This window comes from Oryza brachyantha, chromosome 12, assembly GCF_000231095.2.
Source record: "Oryza brachyantha chromosome 12, ObraRS2, whole genome shotgun sequence".
In the NCBI taxonomy this organism is placed as follows: Eukaryota; Viridiplantae; Streptophyta; class Magnoliopsida; order Poales; family Poaceae; genus Oryza; species Oryza brachyantha.
The window spans coordinates 15,113,340-15,133,443 of record NC_023174.2 but is presented as its reverse complement, the minus strand read 5'-3'; the positions used below and the strand labels follow the sequence as shown (position 1 = coordinate 15,133,443).

Sequence of the window (20,104 nt, the reverse complement as noted above, 5' to 3'; positions counted from 1 at the left end):
AGCTACATGAAAAGAGCAATGCAAACACAGCATTACACAGCAACCACGGTACAGGAAAGAGCACCAATGTACAGAGAGAAATGGTGTTACATAAACAACAGGGCAGTAACCGATGAGTCATCATAACTTGCCATGTAACATCAAGAGTATCACATATAAGGTGGAGTAATCATCATGTTGAGCACATAATATTTCAAAGAAAATGGCATGCACTTTGCACTAGGTTTAACAAAATAATTCACTTTGCACCGGGTTAAGCCAATTACTTTTCACTCAACACCAGCCTATACGATTTGGTCTGATCCGACGAGCTGGTGCCCACATGCAGGTCCACCATGGCATATGATTGGCATACATAGTATAGTCAACATTATTAAATTACACCTAAACCAACAGCAGTATGTAGTATGACCAAGGTGCCCATCTGCAAAGAGGACGTTTGAATAGTAGACTCTAACTTCTAACTTTTCACAAAAAAAACTGCAGCTACTTCAGAACAACAGAATTGGGTTTTTTTTTTCATATGGGAGCAGCACAAGTAGTTCTGAAATGACCTGTTTGGTTGCAGCGGCTACAGTGCACAACTCTCTTGATTCGACCACGGTCCTCTGCACGGATTCTCTTCTTCCTTGGCCTCCCGGGAGGCCTCAGGGATTTTGGCGGGTTGATGATTATGTCTACCTTGGTCTCTTCAGCCTGGCCTTGATCAGATGTTTCGTTCCAGAGGGTTTTGTCTGGGATAGGGTGGATCGTTTGCGAGTACGTCTTGCGGTATGTCGCAACGGTGAAGCAACTCTCTGTATAGCGGTGGACATTCTGTCTGCAGGAGAGCAACGCTGCCACGCCATGAGCACAAGGCACACCATAGAGCTGCCACCCACGGCACAAACAGCACCTGTTGCGGATGTCCACGATATTAGTTCCCTCATGAGGCGAGATGACCTCAAATTCAGCCTCATTGGCTCGGGCAACTTGGTAGCCCCGTGCACGCTCAATTGCTTCTTGCACACGTCGCTCCGCTGCAGGCACAAGGATAGTTGTCCACTGCATGCTTGCTTCACGCCGTTCGTTGAACCATGTCATTAATTGGCGTCGGATACACTCCATCATCTGAATTATGGGAAGGCCTGAAGCATCCAATATCCAAGAATTCAGTGATTCTGTGATATTTGCTGTTAGGTGACCATACCGTGTCCCCTCAAAGTAAGCTGTGGCCCAAAGGCGAGGAGGTAGGCGTCTTATCCAACAAACAGCTTCTGGGGACGTGTCCTCTATCTCTAGTAACTTAGTTTCAAATTCTATCACAGTCAGTGCATTAGCAGCCTCCCAGAGAAGGTTGACAAGCACTGGGTTATTGAACTCCTTTCGGAAAGTTTCACTGAGACTGCGCATGCAGTGCCCATGGAATGCAGTTGGGAATTTGAAGTCAACTCCATCAATTATTCCCTTGCGTCTATCAGACAATATAGTGAGTCTTGGCATGTTTTCTGTGTTCTTCTCCAGCAATTCGTGCAGCTCAGACAAAAACCATACCCAATTCTCATCAGTTTCCTCATCAACCACACCAAACGCCAGAGGAAATAGGGCACCATCACCATCAAATCCTGTGGCAAGAAACAAGGTGCCGAGATACTTATTTTTTAGAACGGTTCTGTCAAGCCCAATGAGTGGACGGCATGCATTCACAAAACCATATATTGATGCATGGAATGATATGAAGAGTCGACGGAAGCAGTTATCATCCGGATTCCCATAGACACGAGCTATGCTTCCTGGATTTGTTCTTTCAACTTGCCTACAATACTCAGGAAGGAGCCGATACCCTTCCTCAAAAGACCCCCGAACTGCTGCCATGATCCGCTCCTTCCCTCTCCATGCTTGCTTATAGGATAACGTGATCCCATGTGACTTGTGGATTTCTTCCAAAATTTCCTTGGGCTTGCAGTGTGGGTTCTCACGTAGCCTCTCTTCGACAGTATTTGCAACCCACTGCACAGATGCCTGCTGGTGGCCTAGATGGTTTATTCCCACACAACTGTGGTTGTCATGGATAGTTCGGATGGAGAAAGTGGGCACACCAGGGAGCTTAGCAGCATGAATGCGCCATGGGCAGCCCTCAGCAGCACACTTAGCAGTGAAGCGTGTCTTATCAGACTTCACCGTTTGTATCTCAAAATGGCAGGCAATGGCAGTGTTGCGGATGGCTCTGCGGCAACTCATGACTTCAGGGAACTCCTGCCCCACCGCAAGCTGAAACTCAGGGCTGACAACCATCTTCCGTGACTGAACAACAGGGGCGACCGCAAGAGGGCCCTGCGAATAGTCATGTGCTGGCTGGAGGGCGAGCTCGTGGGCTTGCTCAAGAGACAGCTGATCCATATTCTGGTCGACATCAAGGTGATGCGCATCCGTGAGCGTCAGCTCATGATTCTCCGTCATGGCAAGCCCATTATGGTCTTGACCATCCAGGGAGTGCGGATCGTCATCGTGCCCCTGCCCCAACGCAAGCTCGCTGGTGTGGCCATGGTGGTCATGCCCTAGAACCAGCTGGCTATCATGGTGGTGCCCGAGACCCAGATCATGATCATGCTCGTGCTCGTGCGACTGCCCCAGAACAAGGTCATGGTCATGGCCGTGGCCGAGGCCAAGCTCGTGGCTGTGCCCGAGCCCTAGCCCGTGGTCTTCCTGCCCAAAGTCATGGTGGTTCTGCCCCAGCGCCAACTCGGGGTTCTCGCCGTGGCCGAGAACCAAGTCGTGGTTGGCCATCAGCGATCACAGCCAAGAAAACTCAGAATCGCAATCTCCCGGCGATCAGTGGCTGACCTGACGTCCGGCATGGAGAGGGGGGCTCACCTGAACCCCCCACCCAAATTTCTCTGCAAAAGAGGGGGGAAAAACGAACTTTTCGTCAGCGCCGCATCCCGCATCAAAGAAATCAACCCGGATGAGTCGAACCCCAATCCCCCAAGCCCAGATGAATCCCCAATCCACTCCACATGAAAGAAATGAGCTTCCGAGGAGGGGCACGAGAGGGGATGGACTAATAAGTACCTCCAATTCGATTTGAACCCGAGGCGCTACGGGAGGAGGCCGACGGGATGACGAGACCGCCGGCGTCGCGCCCCCCGCACTCCTCGTCGGCCGCGCTAGGAGGAGGAGGAGGAGGAGGAGGGGCAAGAACCGGAGAAAAGGCTAGCTAGGGTGCGGGGGCGGTGATCTCCTGCCGCCCCGCGGCGTGGCCTGGTCGCCGGAGCGGCTGCGCGCGGCGGTGAGGGGGGAGAAAGGCGGCGGCCGCGGCTGGCTCCTCCTCCTCCTCCTTGGTCGGCTACAGATCGGAGGAGATTTGAGCGAGCGAGAGGAGAAGAGCGACGGTGGGGGAGAAGAGAAGGGAGGAGAAGAAACAGATTTGTGGGGTAGAGGGGCATTTCGGGCATTCTACTTGTCATCTTTTTCTTTACCATCTTAAAAAAAATCATTCAAAAAAGAAACTTTATTTCGAAAAAAAACAAACTTTGATGTAATTTCGTTTTATTTGAAACTGAGATGACACGAAAAGCCCCACCGTGGGTGTATTGGTGGATGCCAGCTTATTGCATGACACATTTTAAGTGTGTTTAGTTTATCGACGAAACTAACCTCTATTAGATGGATCTACGGTAGTTAACTTGTCATGATTTTGACAGCGGAATAAGCATTCAAACTTTACCGCAAAAATATTTATAAGGCACACGTTGATATGGATCCGAACATTCTCTTTAGGCCAAGTCAGCAGCTGAGAAATTTTTCGACAAAAAAAAACATAGTGTAAAATGAGGATTGACTTATTTATTGCGCATAGACAAAAGAAGAATGTTTTTTTAGGAAACTGTTTCCCATCTCTATTTTGGATCTAAGCTACGGTCTTTACAATCGAAAATAATGACATTGTTTTCAACGGCCATAAAATCAGTTAGTGGTAGGATATAAACAACAATAAAATTAACTCGATACAAGCTAACCATAATCATCATTAGTCTTAAAGTTATTGTCACGAAAAATAGATGCAACCACTATATCAAAGATGAAAACTTAATTTATTCATCACAACTTTATTCAAACATGATTTTTAATGTTAAATGTGATACTTGACTTAGTCAAATATACTAACTCATTTCAAAATGAAAACATTTCTTATTTGTTTAGCAGGGAATAAGGTTTTGAAGAAAATACTATCATGCACCTAGAAATGGATTGAGATGAAAGAGTAAGGGGTGGTCGTTTGGCTTATCGAGGAGTCAAACATCATATTTGCAAATAGAAAAATAATTATAAAAAATTTATACAAGTGTTCTTAGCTATTTAAAAGCCTATACTAGAAAATAAACTACGATGAAAAAAATCTATTCTAGATTTAAAATTAAAAATTTAAGTTTTGACTTATAAGCATAAGCAGAAGAAAACGATAGAGTTATAAGTAGGAGTAAAACGATAAGACTCTTGAAATGGAAATGATTGACGTGACAAATAATATTACGAACAATGCTAGAATTTTCATATTTTGATATAGGATTCAAATTTTAGAATACTTGTATTTTGGAATATAGTAAGTACTTACATTTCTGGATAATATTGGGGATGATTGTATGGCTGACATATTTGTAAACGAAAAATAATTTATGAATAAATTTTATATACGTATTCTCAACGATCTAAAAGTTAAGGCTAGAAAATAAACTACAATAAAAAATCTCTAAAATCAACTTAAAATTTGAGGTTGAAAATTTAAATTTTGGTTTATAATTATAAGTAGGGTGCGGAAAAATAATGCTGTAAGTGGGGGTAAAGTGATAAGACTCTTGAAACAGAAATGATTGTTGTGAAAAATAATATTGTGAATAGTATAAAAAATATATATTTTGATATAAAATTCAAATTTTAGAAATACTTGTATTTTAGAACGGAGAACCTTACAACTCTGGATAATATTCCATCGAACTTCTACAATTTTGATCTCAATACAAGACTAGCCTCGAAAGTCATGTATGCTTTGACCCAATCGATTATTAAGAAGTACGCATAAATACTCACCAAAATTATACGAGTCTTATGACTTTTCCAATAACCTTGGCATGGCAACATGATTTTTCAGAGGGTACATTAATGATTTTTTTTTCTTCCTTTGTCGCCGTTTCATGCAGTTTCAGAGGCCCGAGGCCCATTCTGTGGCCCACCTCTACCAAGCCCACGGCCCAGCCAGCGGCGCGGCGGCGCGGGCGGCAGAGCCACCGCGAGATCCGCGCCCCCACTCCACTCCGCCGGCCACCACCCTCCTCTCTCTCCCACCGCGACCTCCTCCTCCTCCTCCTTCTCGAGCTCCCTGGGCCTCTTGCTCCTACTGGTCTAGGGACGGGGCGGAGTCCTGGGTGGTGGTGGTGGTGGGAGGCGCGCACTGGTGGTTCCTTTTTGGTGGTAAGGGAAGCTTGCCCGCGCCGACTCGGGCTGCCATTGCCGCGCCGGGAGGATCGCGCGGCGGTGTCCGCGAGGCGCGAGGCGGGCGGGAGCTCCCAGCTCGAGGGTGAGGGGGGCGCAGACCGGGTCGCCTGTATCTGCCGGTTTCGTCGTCTGAGGCGGGCGGGTTATGCGTTGGATTCTCTGCACAAAGCCGCGGGTGAGTTAGGATTAGGGTTCCTCTCGCTGGAGCTGGTTGGTTTTGGGCGAGGAGAAATTGAATTATGTTAGTGAATTCAAGTGTTGCGGGGCGCTGAACTGCTCATTAGAGGAGGGGAATTGCTAGGGGGGATGGATTTGGGTGCAATTTTGCCCACCCACTCTGGTTCAACCTGCAAAGCGATGCAAATTTATGGTTCTAAATGAAATGGATGGCCAAGTGCTACTACAGTGTTAAAACTATAGTTAAATTACCTAGTTGAATCTGCAACTCACTCTTTTTTTTTCTTTTCCACCTTCATTTCACACAAATGTCACAGTGCGTCAAGTGGATCCGCCCATGGTTCTTCCGCAGCAAACCGCCAATTTGCTGGAGGCCGATGGCGCCGAGAGCTTTATATGCAAGCTTCAGTGCAGCGTCTCTGATGGCCTTCCTCATGCGACACCTGTTCCAGACCGGATGACACAAGAGCATGAATTGGTGGGAGATTCATTCCGGTGCTGTTCCTTTCATTCTTGGTGGGAATAAGAATTGCGCTATGCTTCCTTTGTGTGCAAGATCATATAGACATATTCTGTCTCGGTGTTGCAGGTTAATGGTGTCTTTCAAGTGCTCCAAGGCTTTGACACGGCCTTGCTCTACTGGGACAAGGATGCGCTGGGATACTGTCAGAAAGCAGGGGTGTATGTTTCGCACCTGTCACATATGAGCCTCAGAACTGTGCTCAAGCCTTTTCTGTTTGCTGCGACATGCTTGAAGCATGTGGAGTTATTTGTTGGGAGGGTGAGATCATGTGGTCATGGAACTCCGACGCTGAGTGCATTCGCTAGTTCAGTCGATTCTTGGCTAACGGTGAGGTTGCAATTCAGATTGCAGTTACTTCTACTCTTCTAGTGGTCTTTGGGGATGACACTTTTTTTTGTCCAAAATTCCAACCATTGTTGTCACAATAACATCAGAGGCTCCGCAAAGCAGCTCTCAAGGAGGAAGAGCAGCTGTTTCTTTCGGTTGACAGGACTATAACTCTGCTAGGATTGACTGATTCTATGTCAAGGTCATGCTCCATTCTACGATAATATTCCTTTTGTTCTTCAGTATACTGTTAATTTAGTCATTTTACTAAATAGATAACTAGGTTGGTTTTAATACTGGTGTTTTATGTTAGTGTGATGGCAGATGCACTCAGCAACTCTATGTAATATGTGATGGCAAAAAAATATTCTGCAGAGATATCAGATATTATACAACAGACTTTATGATAGTATAGTTTTAAACTTTTTGGGGTAGTCTTTTTGAAAGGCGGGGAGGGCTCTACAAATGATAACTCATGTTTTCAGTTTCATGCCCTCTTTATCACTTGACAGATTGTGGCTTTCACTTGCCCCATAATACAAATTCTGTTGCAGTTTATATTCTGGAGCAGAACATTTGTATCAAGTTGTGCAAGGATCTGTGCCTGATGCCTTTTGGAGTTCTGGCGCGCAAATGGCATCTACTGAAGTGGCGGTTCATGTTGTAACCCATCTTTTTAAGAAGTTAAATGAAGTCTGTCTTGTGGAAGATGGCGAGGTTGCACAAAAATACCCAATTGTCCAAATACCTATACCTGGTCTTATTTGTTTGTTATCAGAATGTTCCACAATCTTACATCTGAAATTGTGATAAATTCCAGGGTGAACCTTATCATATGCTGTTAGTGATATTCACTGGAAGCTTGTTACCATATCTTCAGTGTCTTGATTCCTGGCTCTATGATGGTATTCTTGATGACCCTTATGAAGAGGTATTGAAGGAACCCATTTTCTAACTACCTGTTGACATTATTAACTGGTATTCGCAACTTTCAAGTTATGTTGACATGTTAGCTGTGAAATACTGTGAGGAAAGCAAAGCATGTATTCTTTGCTCAACCTGACTACCTCAATTCAAACATAAAGCATGATTATATCATTATGTTGTCAGCACGATATCACATGATCTTTTGGGGGTGGAGTTGGCACATGGCAGAGATCTTAACCCTATTCGATGTGTATCCTGAAAGTCACCCATAATCATATGCATTTATGATTTTGACTTGTATATATGATATGATTATACCAAAATTCTTTCTAGAATGATGTTGTTACTCTTATGTCTGAAATGTTTCTTTGTGTTGGGCTCATTTGTTAAGTTTGGTTAGTCTTATAAACACTTCCAAGTTTTGGAAATGCTTGCTGTAGAGTTGCTACTTGAGATCATGTAGTTAATATTACCTTGATTACAAGCCTGATGTATAATCCTGTAGGGATGCAACTGATGCAAATCCTTTAATATTAATATTTTGAACAGCCATCATGATATGTGCTATGATTTGCATTTTAAAACTTCTGTTGTGGTTTGGGAACCTGTTTTCTGTAGATGTTCTTTTATGCGAACAAGGAAGTTACAATAGATCAACCAGCATTCTGGGAAATGAGCTATATGCTCAGAGTACGAGGGCCACGAGCTGACAGTTCATCAACTTTAGCTGGCAGTGAATCTACCAGGAAAAAGGAATTGATGAGCCAGGAAGCAACTGCCACAGGAACCTTCTTGAAATCTAGCAATCAAGGGTCTGCAGATATATTATGCCCTGTTTTCTTGAAGGATATAGCAAGAGCCATTTTATCTGCTGGAAAATCGTTTCAGCTTGTTCAGCATGTTCAAGATGCACATCGGATTCAAACTCGTGAAGTAATACATGAGTTCAATGTTGATCAGCATGGCAATTACATTAGTCAACAGAAGTTTCAGCCAGATACCTCAAGCTTAAGAATTCAAGACAAGCATCTAGCATGTGAAGAAATTATTGAAGAATCTACAGGTCAGTTTGGAAATGATCCTCGGAAAATGGGTTTCTTAACATTGTCTGAGAGCTTCTTGATATGCCTATCTGGTCTGTTGGAAAATGGTGTCCATGTTGATGATTACTTAAGAAATTTGTGTGCTGATAATGCTCCAGTTAACAAAAAGTTTGTGCATAGTAAGAGTAGTGTGCAAGAAACAGAGGAGACATGTGGAGAAAACAGCTCTGAGAAGACTTGGTTAAAGCTCCTAAGAGAGGCTACTTCAGGAAGGAAATATGATGGTATGGAAAAAACCTTAGCCAGAAATGCTGTTATGAGAGATCCAACATTTGTTCCTGGAGATCATCAAGATGCATCTTCCATTGCAGTAGAAAGGCATTTCAACCTATCCTGCTATGAAAACCCAGCAATCATTGCTTGTCAAGAAATGTTACAGAAGAACAAAAACTCCTGGAGTGACTTAAATATTTCAAGAAGTTTCCATCTTCCTCCACTGAATGATGAGAACATGCGGAAGGCTATATTTGGTGATAGAGACACTTCAGGAACTAGACCTGGTGATACACAATCTACAACATATCTCCCTAGACTAGATGGAACTGATTACAAGTTTGGTTTTCAGTTTGATGATTCAGAATATGCCCGTCAAGAGGATGACAGGAGAACCTTGGAGGCACTCTATACATTCCCAACTCTTCTGCCATGTGTAAATGTGAGATTGATTCTGAAGTATAGCCTGTTCATTTTTTCTTATTAGTTGGTAACCCTGTTCCCCTGCAGGAAAATGTCCCACTGTCAGAGATCTTACCTTTGCAGAAGGATAGCACACTTGCCTCAAGGGTTTTGAAGTTTATTCAGAGCATGAGTTTGAGGGATCCTCTTCAACCAGTTGGTATCATCCAAGAATGCCTTTCTAAATGTATAAAGAGACAGGTCTGCTCAAACATTATATTCTATTATTTACATTATATATATTGCTAGTTCATCTGTATAATAGGTTTTGCATTTCCCCCCATCAGGTCGATCACATAGGCAAGCAAATCTTGTCAAAGCTAATGGGTGACTGGAGATTAATGGACGAACTCTTTGTTTTACGTGCTATTTATTTGCTAGGATCAGGTATGCTACAGGTTCTTGGCCTCTTCATAATATTTTTCCTCAAAAATATTTTTACTAAATGGAAGGTTACATGTTTCATCAAAGAAATAAACATTATTTTGAAATTGAGTAAAGAAATTAATACAGTTCTATTGACCAACTTGAGCCTTTAGGTGACATGCTGCAGCAGTTTCTGGTAACAATTTTTGATAAGCTCGACAAAGGAAATTCCTGGGATGATGATTTCGAGTTGAACACTTTGCTGCAGGTGGTTTACTATGCTAATATAGTCAATTAAAGTTTATGTCCCATAAATGCTCTTAATAACCTTATCAGATATTGGCTGCAGGAATCCATAAGAAACTCAGCTGACAAAATGCTCCTAAGTGCGCCAGATTCTTTGGTTGTTTCGTTAGCAAAGCATGACACACGCAATGATGAAGAAACTACAACTTCCAGGAAAGGTCGTGCACAAGGTTTTGGCATCGAGGCACTTGATGTGCTTAATTTTACATATAAGGTATGCACAAAACAGTGGCAATATTCTGCATTCTTTGCCATGCGTTCATGTTATGCTGGTGATGGCAGGTGTCTTGGCCTCTCGATCTGATCGTCAATACGGAGGCACTGAAGAAGTACAATCAGGTAGTTACTATTTAGACTAATTATTTAGCAGTGCAATCTATTTGACATCTTCTGGTCTTTTGCTGTTTTGCTCAATCAGGTCATGGCGTTCTTGCTAAAGGTCAAGCGTGCAAAGTTTATTTTGGACGAAACCCGAAAGTGGATGTGGAAGGTACTCATCCATCCTATAACCTTGCCATCATCTTATGCCGTCTGTGTGTGTGTGTATATCCTCGGATAAATCTGGAAACAATATAAACTCGTATATTCTTGATGTATGAAACCTTTTTCATGTTTATATTATTTATTTTGCAATTTATACAAACACATATTGTGTCAAACCTATTCACACTGCAGGGTGGAGGCAGCACGGTGCAGAATTTTAAACAGCATTTAATAGTAGAGCAGAAGCTCCTACATTTTGTTGATGCATTTCATCAATACGTCATGGACCGGGTGAGTTAGATATTTTTCTTTATCTGTTCCATTCTACAACTGTCTCTATTGTACTCATAACAGCTTTTGAGTAGGTATACCATAGTGCATGGACTGAGCTTTGTGATGGCATGGCATCTGCCACTACGCTGGATGAAGTCATGGAAGTTCATGATGCATACCTCTCTTCTATTCAGCGACAATGCTTTGTAGCCTCTGATAAGCTGGTGAGTACCTTGTCATTCTCATAACAATCAACGTTTAGTTCCAAAAAATTAACTAGATTGTTCATATCCCTTGCGCAGTGGGCCCTCATAGCTAGTCGAGTTAAGACGATTCTCGGATTGGCACTTGACTTTCACAACATAGAACAAACTCTTGGTACTGGTGGTACTGCCCCAGCTGTCAAGGCAAGATGCGAGATGGAAGTGGACCGGATCGAGAAGCAATTTGATGAGTGTGTTGTGTTTCTCCTCCGGGTATGTTTCCATCTACTGCAAAACTCAATGATCTGTTATGCTGACTGAACTAGTAGTTTTAGTAGATTTTCATGACAAGTATAATTTGACAACCTCAAAATATCCTTTGGCAGATCCTATCATTCAAGCTCAATGTTGGTCACTTCCCGCATTTGGCGGATCTCGTTACGAGAATCAACTACAATCACTACTACATGTCTGATAGCGGAAGCTTCTCTGCCATCCCTGGGCCCCGGCCACGGTAGCAGTCCTGCAGCGTTCATAGGATCGTAGGTGTTCCTCTTCATTTTCTGCAGTGTTCATAGGATCGTAGGTGTTCCTCTTCTCCATTTTATGTGGAATGTATATACTTGATTTGTAAATTGTAACATGCCTGATCAATGCTTACAGAATATTTTAGGATTTGTAGGTTGTAATTTTTGTGCCAGTATGGTTTTTCTTTTCACAGGACTGACTTAATATCCCAAGTTTGCTTCCATTGATTGCTCAAATATATATATTCTTGCCACAGAAATTTGACCTGCTCTCTGTTTGCTTCTCAATTACATTGTCAAATCATGAATCACAGAATTTTTCAGTGGATATAGATCTTGTGCCCACATGTTAAACGGTTGAACCTTCACAAGGCCAAGGCTCACATTGGCACATTTTGTGAAACAATTGTTTCTACTGAAGAGATATGTGCAACATACAGAACTGAATCTACAAGATTTGACAGGTTATGTATGGGCAACATTTAGCCTCATTTCGGTGGACATGAGATTAAGTCCGTAAGGCATATCAGCATGATGGCAATGAACAAAGTGTTGTTGCAGATATCGATGTAATAAACTGAACCATGAGATCGACGCCAGACCATGGAAAGAAAAAAAAGGCTAATCCAGATTTGTATGCATGTATTCGACTGATTTCAGATTCTTTACCACGGGAAAAAAGTGAAGAAAACAAAGAAATATGGCTATTGAATAAGGAACTGAGGAGCTGTTCTTTATAACACTATAGAGAAGGATTACAATTACACTCAGCCCAGAAGAAAACAGCATGGATTACAACACATTATTGTGAATTGCAATCACTAACCATTGGAGGTGCTCAATGGCCATTGGCAGGACGATAGGATGGGAATCTGTTTACTCCATTGGCTGGATTCGGGTAATCACTTGACTGATAGGGGTAACCATTTATATCTGCCCCGAAATTCGGCAAGGAGAGGTCCGTCTGGCTGTATGGCCACTGGTTCATCATCATATCATCAAACTGGCCGTTGGAGTATGAAGGCAGATCAAATTGTGAGTAACTCCTCTCCCTTAGCCCCCGAGATGTACCGCTCAAAGAATTATAGAACCTTGGGATATCCTCATCATAGTATTGCTCGGATTGATCATACAGGTATGGATCAGATTGAGCAAACATGCCATAATCAGGTGTGCTGGAATTATTGGGCATTGAGAACTGTCGAGCAAATGCCTGTTGGCTGCGTTGTAGAACCCTTAACGTTCTCCTTTCGATCTGGTCTTCATCGAGCAAGTCATTGATTATGTCTAGGTGCGGAAACTCATCATTGACTTGGCCTTGTGGTTGGAATGGAGTAGATCTAGCAGAAATTTCTGACAGTGGCCTGCTTCGTGGTTTCCCAAACAAATAAAACTTCTCAAACTCAGCTCCAGTGCTTGAGCTTACTGCCCCATGGTCATTGCTGCTACTGCTGCTGCTGCTGCTTGCCTGCTGAGAGCTTTCTTCTCTCCACTGGTTGAGTGTCTCAGGCTTCACAGTTCCAAAAGTCAACCCTTGTCGCAATGATGATCTGTCATTCCCAGCCAGGTTCTCTGGTGATAAAATTGAAGGTGATGAGAACATTGATTGTGATTGTGCAACTCTTTGCCCTGATGAATTTGTCTGGTGAGTGTAACTGCTAGCACCAACAGAACTTTTCTCCATCATGGCATTACGGTATGAACGTGGAATATAGCTAGGAGCACTGGCAGAGGGCTCATTGCCCAGACGTCCAAAGGCACTCATCGAACGGGAAAGAAGTGGAACACTTTGAACTGCTGAAGCCACAGGTGTTGTTTGTTTGGCTGCAGGGACTTGTGGGGCACTCAAGGGCCTCGATACTGAAGTTACCTGGGTTGCCGTACCACTGCTTACCAGGGAATTCTGTTTCTGAGCTTCAGATTTAGAGGCTGTGGGCACCTGCGGATTTCTTGCAACTGGAACTGACCTCTCATTCTGGGTCACATGAACTGTAAGAGGTCCTTTATTTGAAACTAACTGAGCAGACGGAGTGGTCGTGACAGCCATCGCTGTAGTGGCAGTCACAGCACCTGAAGCTTCGCTTGCACGGGAACTCAAATTATTGGTGTTTTCTAATGAAGATTTCGGCTGTTGGGAAAAGATATGCTGCTTCTTAATAGGGCTGACAGAAGCCTCTGTCATTCTTAACTTGGATGGGCTCATGACATCAGTGTGCCGGTGTGCACTCTGCTTCTTCTGCAATACAACTTTGTCATCCTGAAATAGTATTTTTTTTAATGTTTATTATTCAACCAACCGCAATGTTTTATACATTGATGGAGAAATAAGAACCAGAGAGACAAAAATTCTTCTGTAGAGTAATTTTATCATAATGAAATGAGCTGCATATGGTGTGTTTCAAACGAATGCACAGAAATTATTGTTAAAGACAATTGAGAGATGGCACACCTCATGTTCATGTCTTGGATCTTTCGAGTTACCAGAAGTACTGCTGACAGATCCAGCAATACCATTTGGCACTGAATTTAATCCACCTTGTGCAAGCCCACTTCGTGTATCATGATCCTTGTTCCTTCGATTGTTTCCTCTAAATCACAAAATACAGTGTCATCAATACCAATGACAGAAGGAGTAAATGCTAAGACTCAGATTATACCTGTTGGATGAGGATTTGACATTTGTCCAGGCACCTCCAGTATTCAAGATAACTGAAGGAACTGAATCAGATGAACAAGTAGATGAGCTGTCATCCACAAAAGTCCTCTTTCCTGCATTCTCATTTTGCATTTCAACCCCTTCAGGCACAGTAGCTTGAGTTTCTGAAGCATCTGTTTCCCAATTAACAGGACTGGATTCACTGTCTTCAAGGTCATTATGAAGCAACTCACAACTATCATCTCTGTTATCAGAGATATCAGACACTTCTTCAGGGTTGTCTGCATTTGAGGTTATTTCTTCTGCTTGACTTGAGAGATCATCTAGGATCCTATCATCTGGTAGGCTGCTCTCTATTACTATTTCCTTTATGTCAGCCTGCTCACTTTTCCCTTTATTATTTTTCCGACTGTTTTTCTTCTGTTTAGCCTAGGAAAAGAGGAAGACAGCAGAATGCATGCTTATGCCATGTGCAGCCAAAAATACTAATGAAATGTTCACAACGATATAGTCTCTGATAATCCCATTTCATGCACAAAATAACATCCAAATAAAGCCTGGGGTACACCCATGGCAGAAACTAGTTTACATCAAAATTTAGCATGAGAGAATATCTGACAGAGACTTGGGATGGTTGCAGCATCGAAGAGTAACAAACCTGTTTTTTCCTGATGCGTTTTTCCTTCTCAGCAGCACTACGTTTTGCCTTAAGTTCAATTTCTGCAAGCCCAGCAGCCTCTTCTTCACGAATGAGCTCCTCTTGGCGCTTCAAAGCCACCGCCTCTTGGTATGCCACCTCTATTCGGCTGATACAAGATTCATAAGGTGTAAGTACAATACAATTGAAGGAAGAATTAAAACCTATCAATCAAGATATAAATAAAAACAGTCTGATAATACAAGTGGCATGTCTTGCCACAATGGCAACTGGGAACCAGCACAAGTGCTTACATGCAATAAAGCATCAAAGTAACAGAAATCAAACATGTCAAGTTTACCATCTGGGGCTAGAAATCAACTTCAAAACTTCACGATTCCCGTTTAAAACCTATGGAGCAAAAATACTAATACTGGATGGAGACATTAAACTAGAATAAAACCTCTTACTTGAATATATGAGCTAACGCAAAAAATTCCAGTGTCTTCCATCCAAGCTCTACAAGCCGTCTATCATCACGTTCGATTGAATCTTTGTTGAAGTCGTCGCCTGAGCTGCCATCCTGTAACAACAAATGGCAAAAGTAGTGAAGACTAAAGAGAACCTATTGGAACGGTATAGTAAAATAAAATCCCATAAAGCCAAAAGTAGTGAAGACTAAAGATAACCTTTTCTTTTTCTAGTCCATAACCCATTTAAGTCTATGGCTAAACTATATGTTCTTCAGATCAGTAGTAGTACGAAGGAATACATAATTTAATGGGTGTGAGTAGGGATGGGCGCAGGTCAGCCCACAGGTAATCCGTTGGCCAGCTCTAGTTTAACTAAAGGAGCTAAGTTTTATTTTTTTAGCTATCCAAAATGAAACTTAGTTCATTTAGTTGAACTAGAGCCGGCCATGGATTACCTGGGAGCCTATCCGTGCCCGTCCCTAGGTGTGAGCATCAGCATTATGAAAAGCTGCTTTTTAATTCTAAGTTGATATTAAAAATAAATTTCAGTGCATTAGTAGATTGTCCATAACATGAAATATTCTAGGATGAATGTTATCCTAATAAAACTAGATGCATAAGGTTAGCAGGCTGCCAATAGCATGCATACCTTCGTGCGGTTCTGTGAACTTTTATCATCCTTTGTAGGCAAAGGTTGATGTGGTAGTGTGTCCAGTGCAGCTCTTTCAAGCAAAAGTATCACATCATCCGCCAAGACAAACATGTCCTGATCAACAAGCACCATAGGAGTGCTTCGAATATCCATCTGGACCATCTCAGCTAATTTGGGCACCCCCTTTTTATTCTTGGTCTGGTATTCAAGAGCCTTTAGTCCGCTATGTAACGAGTCCATTACTAAGGTTGACGTAACTTCCTTCTCTATAAAAAAATGTTTCACTAGAACTTTCAATACAGTGTCAGTCTTTTCCCTTGTCATGTACTTCCGCACACTTTGATCCATTCCTAACCAGAATGCATTGAAACTGCAACTTGAAAAAAAACATTTTTTTTAATAATAGATATATTAGCATGGCATGTCAATAGGTTTATCTTAGAAGGTATATTTGAGATGTGCTGGGCCATAACAAAGAGATGAAACCAGAAGATAGTTATCTTACCTGGACCACCTTAGTTTATCTTCAATCAACCTGCTAAGCTTAGTTCTCCTTTCATCAATAAAGCGTCGGCAAATTTGTTCCACATTAGAGAGATACACCCTAACTAGTTCCCTTCTGTACTGACCATCAAGGCAACGAAATGGACGGTCTGCCTTCTCCCTCAAATATTACAATGCAGAAGCAGAAACGGTTATGCAAAGCAAATAGATACTTTCAACTTCAAAATAAATAAATAAACAAGAAGTCAGTTGTTTTTATGTACCAACTGATGTAAGATAGAAGAGAAACTACAGTAAATAGATACCTGATCACTTGAACTTGAGCTTTGATGGTAAGAACGTCCTCAACAACAAAGCCATCATGTAATTTTGATAGCTCCATAAATTTTTTCCACCCCCAATCATGCTCTTTCTTCCAAAATCGATGCAGCGTATCTGAAATACTAATTTCTTTAAATTTCACATGAAGAATTCAAGAAAAATTGAAACCAAATAGCAGTGTACCAACTCACCAGAATACTTGGATTTCTTAGGGTCTCTATTAATTACAGCTATAGTAAACTGTGCAAAGTGACTCCATCCTGAAACAAAAGAAATCCATAGAAAAGATCAGATTTGTGAAACAAAAAAAGTAAACGTGCATCACTGTTGGAGAGAACATCTACCTGGGAGAAGCTTATCATGGTTGGCAACACAAAGAAAGAGCGACAAGTGATTGCAGACATCACATCCTTGTGGATAAATCAGGATGTACCTGAAAAATCAACCAATAGATCTCAAAACATGTTGTATGATTGATTCTGTTGTAATCACCATTCAAAATTAAAACTAACGGGCATTCTCATCTAGCTGGGAAGTAAGAAGCCTAATACAGCACAACAAAAAACATGCTGTAGTTTAAGAAAATGTCAAAGATAAAATAGCAGCATCGATTAATACACAATTACCCGTACTAAGAGGACATACCATTTATAGCCACCAACATCAAAGGAATTACTCCGCAGCTCTCTCTTGTTAATTTGGGAAAAATTATCAATCCTCCAAGTAAACTTTCCATAAAGTTCAGAAGGCCTTGGCCCTAATAAAATAAAATGAAAGCAACAAGGACTGAAGCACAAATATGAGGAAATCAGTAAATTCATTAGAAGGTTCGATCATCACAAACATTAATCCAGCAGAATCTTCAAATAGGTAATGCATTAATTATCACTTCTCAGTTCTCAACACCATATTTTCAGAGCTGTCCTTCCGCCTAGGCAGTTGTCAGGATAAATCAACTATGTGGTCTAGGAGGGAGGGTGCAGTCAAGTGCCTATGCACCTGCCTTTTATAAGACTGTTACTAGTTGCATTAGCAGTTCTAAGAAATCACATATTTTGTTGAATTTTATCTTTAAAAAACTGTAAAAATTAACAGGCGATTATTGGAGAACAAACCACCTTGCTCATAAATATGCAATTGTTGTGGCATATAGAAACAAAGTAATGGGCAACCCTGTTGGCAACTATCTCATGTGATGGTGTGTTGATGGTCCCCCTAGAACCATAGGGCCAAGAAGTGAATTCCTACAACAGTAAGGTAATTAAAAAGAAATAATTTTCTTGGTTCCTATCTCACAATGATTCATTAGGTATTTAGGTCAGCCAAAGAACAACCACTAATCTGTAAGGTCTTAAAGGGAATGTATTAAGCAGCAACAAGAAATAGGAAAGCAAGTAACAGAACGAACCACAATCATCGTCATCACTGTCCGAATAAGCTGGCGAAGTTGATGGTGTTCCATTCTCAACTTGCTCACTCGATCTCCACTCTGCTAAAGATTCCCCGGAATGACTTTGCTGATCACTTGGTAACTCCTCGGTTGATGAGGACCTACCATCCCCTGTATAGTCCTCAGTCAAAGTACCAGCCATGAATCAATCTTCAAAGGGATGCAGCTCCACTATCAGCCTCACCCTTTTAGTTCCTACAATAACAACGAGCAATCAATATTTCAACAAGGTAAACCTAAACCTAGACCTTAAAGACACGCCTTCTAACAGGAAGCGGGGGCACCTACACTAGTCTGTTGGCAAAACTTAATCCATCACATATCAAGCAATTGCAAGGAGTTCTATTGTAGCAACTACACATTGTGGAGCACAATGGAACGTATGAGAACAATAATTATATATACACCCCAGAAGCACCCGCTGTTATCAGAGAATGTACTGTCATTAAAAATAACTATAATTGCGAAAAATCACTATACTAGAGAACCGCTTCCATCATTAAAAACCACCTCCAATTCATGTCTGACTACAGATATCCAACACTAGGATAGAACCTTCAGACCGTGAAAAAACTAAACCTAATCAGCATTAAATCATCTACGTCAAGGTTAGCTTTCTTCTTCTCCTCTTCTTTTGCCCTACAAAACAACGAGTAGAAATCACACCGCGGCTAATTAACCTCCCTAATCCCCGCAAGGATCGCTAGTCCCCTCCACGTCATCCAACCCAACCCAATCCAAACATCCGAGAAATCCGAACGCCGCACTGCGAGAGAGATAGAGAGAGTGAGTGAGACACCGGAACGACCCCAGATCGGGACCTCACGCGCGGGGGCAATGCCACGCCTCGCCGGCGCGCCCCCGATTCGCGCCAGGGCTCTCCTCCTCCTCCCCCCGCGCACTCCGGATCTGACCCCACCCCCACCCCCACCCCCTACCCCCCACCTTCCCCAATCGTGGGGGGAGGCCGCCTCGCTTACCGCCGCACAGGGGGGAGATCGTCGGCGCCGCCTCCTTCCTCCTCCTCCTCGTCGTCGTCGCGTCAGGCGGCGGCGGAGGCGGAGGCGAGCTGCGCGGGTGCGTGCGTGCGTGCGCCCTAGTCGAGAGGGAGAGTCGAGGAGGGTGTGAGGATTTTTGGCTTCTCTTTCGTCTCCGCTTCTTTTTTTTTTTCTCTTTTTTTTTTCTCACACGCTGCGTTTGAGCTCACTAATCAGGGGAGGGAGGGGGCTTACCGGGTTGGGGTTAGGGTACGGACGGGCGAGTTAGGGGTATATATAGGGCATGGTTTTTTTTATTGTTTTTTATTATTGTATTAATGGATGGATAATGCATTAAATGATGTTCCAAATTAGGTGTGTCTAGGTGTTTAATGTGGGTGTGTGTGAGGGATTATTGTGAGTGTGTTTGTATAAATGTGGGTGTATTTGAGAGAGGTGGTATAAATATGTTTGTGTATAAATGTAATGTATTTTTAGGGATTGTTATGAATATGTATGCGGGTGTATTCGAGGATTTGTTCTGAATGTGCATGTGGGTGTACATAAGGAATTATTATTATAAATGTGTAACGTTGGTGTATCTCGATTTATTATGACCAAGTAGATGTGACATACTTGAAAGATTATTATAAATATGTAGATGCAAGTGTTTGTGAGAGGGATTATCATAAGCAAGAATGGATCCATAAAAGGATCATATGTATGGTGTGTTTGGTTGGATTAACATCTCAAGATGGGAGATGACCGTTCCAGCAGAACAGGGCGGTCCAGGAAAAGAATATTTCATAAAGATCATAGATAGGTATGTGGCCAAATTGGTTGGATGACTAACAGTGGTCACCAGTGATCGTTCAGTGATAATTAGCGTGTTTTGTTATTAATTATTAATTAACAAATTTAGATTAGTGCTAATTATTAATGATAGATATATTTCATTATTAATTTATACTAATTATGATAAGATATATGTTGATTAATTAATATTATTACTCCCTCCGTTTCGCAATATAAGATTTTCTAACATTGCCTAGATTCATATGGATGCTAATAA

At 42.2% G+C, this 20,104-nt stretch overlaps 3 protein-coding genes across 4 annotated transcripts; 1 reads left to right on the top strand and 2 right to left on the bottom strand.

Moving 5' to 3' along the window:
• Positions 1-130: 130 nt before the first annotated feature.
• LOC102715076 lies at positions 131-3,363 on the bottom strand. The gene is made up of 2 exons (XM_006664104.3): positions 3,052-3,363; positions 131-2,876 (listed from the first exon to the last, which is right to left on the bottom strand). The coding sequence occupies exon 2, from the start codon at positions 2,764-2,766 to the stop codon at positions 520-522; it is 2,247 nt and encodes a 748-aa protein (XP_006664167.1). The 5' UTR covers positions 2,767-2,876; positions 3,052-3,363; the 3' UTR covers positions 131-519.
• A 2,203-nt stretch (positions 3,364-5,566) lies between these two features.
• Positions 5,567-11,511, top strand: LOC102714793 (gamma-tubulin complex component 5-like). The gene is made up of 17 exons (XM_006664103.3): positions 5,567-5,647; positions 5,967-6,127; positions 6,239-6,499; positions 6,607-6,701; positions 7,054-7,216; positions 7,320-7,430; positions 8,045-9,184; positions 9,253-9,405; positions 9,492-9,591; positions 9,744-9,838; positions 9,920-10,090; positions 10,159-10,215; positions 10,295-10,366; positions 10,552-10,650; positions 10,725-10,856; positions 10,935-11,108; positions 11,222-11,511. Exons 2-17 carry the CDS (start codon positions 5,987-5,989, stop codon positions 11,351-11,353), a joined length of 3,096 nt encoding a protein of 1,031 aa, XP_006664166.1. The 5' UTR covers positions 5,567-5,647; positions 5,967-5,986; the 3' UTR covers positions 11,354-11,511.
• Positions 11,512-12,065: 554 nt separating this feature from the next.
• On the bottom strand, positions 12,066-19,284 carry LOC102714519 (TNF receptor-associated factor homolog 1a-like). Of its 2 annotated transcripts, none has more exons than XM_040529380.1 (13): positions 19,036-19,284; positions 18,014-18,250; positions 17,251-17,362; positions 16,950-17,038; positions 16,797-16,865; positions 16,590-16,719; positions 16,286-16,444; positions 15,778-16,156; positions 15,126-15,238; positions 14,677-14,824; positions 14,020-14,447; positions 13,812-13,950; positions 12,066-13,619 (listed from the first exon to the last, which is right to left on the bottom strand). In XM_040529380.1, the coding sequence occupies exons 2-13, from the start codon at positions 18,195-18,197 to the stop codon at positions 12,201-12,203; spliced, it is 3,369 nt and encodes a 1,122-aa protein (XP_040385314.1). In that variant the 5' UTR covers positions 18,198-18,250; positions 19,036-19,284; the 3' UTR covers positions 12,066-12,200. The 2 variants fall into 2 exon arrangements, with proteins under 2 accessions (XP_040385314.1, XP_040385315.1); XM_040529381.1 differs by having other exon boundaries at positions 15,778-16,150.
• Positions 19,285-20,104: the final 820 nt, after the last annotated feature.

Excerpts from the sequence above, each read along its gene's own strand:
- LOC102715076 (XM_006664104.3), bottom strand. The coding sequence starts at position 2,766 with ATGGCCAACCACGACTTGGTTCTCGGCCACGGCGAGAACCCCGAGTTG.
- LOC102714793 (XM_006664103.3), top strand. The coding sequence starts at position 5,987 with ATGGTTCTTCCGCAGCAAACCGCCAATTTGCTGGAGGCCGATGGCGCC. Across the intron at positions 6,500-6,606 it reads CAGTCGATTCTTGGCTAACG|AGGCTCCGCAAAGCAGCTCT; the intron begins GTGAGGTTGCAA and ends CAATAACATCAG. Across the intron at positions 10,216-10,294 it reads CACTGAAGAAGTACAATCAG|GTCATGGCGTTCTTGCTAAA; the intron begins GTAGTTACTATT and ends TTGCTCAATCAG.
- LOC102714519 (XM_040529380.1), bottom strand. The coding sequence starts at position 18,197 with ATGGCTGGTACTTTGACTGAGGACTATACAGGGGATGGTAGGTCCTCA. Across the intron at positions 17,363-18,013 it reads CAGTGATGACGATGATTGTG|GGCCAAGGCCTTCTGAACTT; the intron begins GTTCGTTCTGTT and ends TTATTTTATTAG. Across the intron at positions 15,239-15,777 it reads GTTCACAGAACCGCACGAAG|GATGGCAGCTCAGGCGACGA; the intron begins GTATGCATGCTA and ends TTGTTGTTACAG.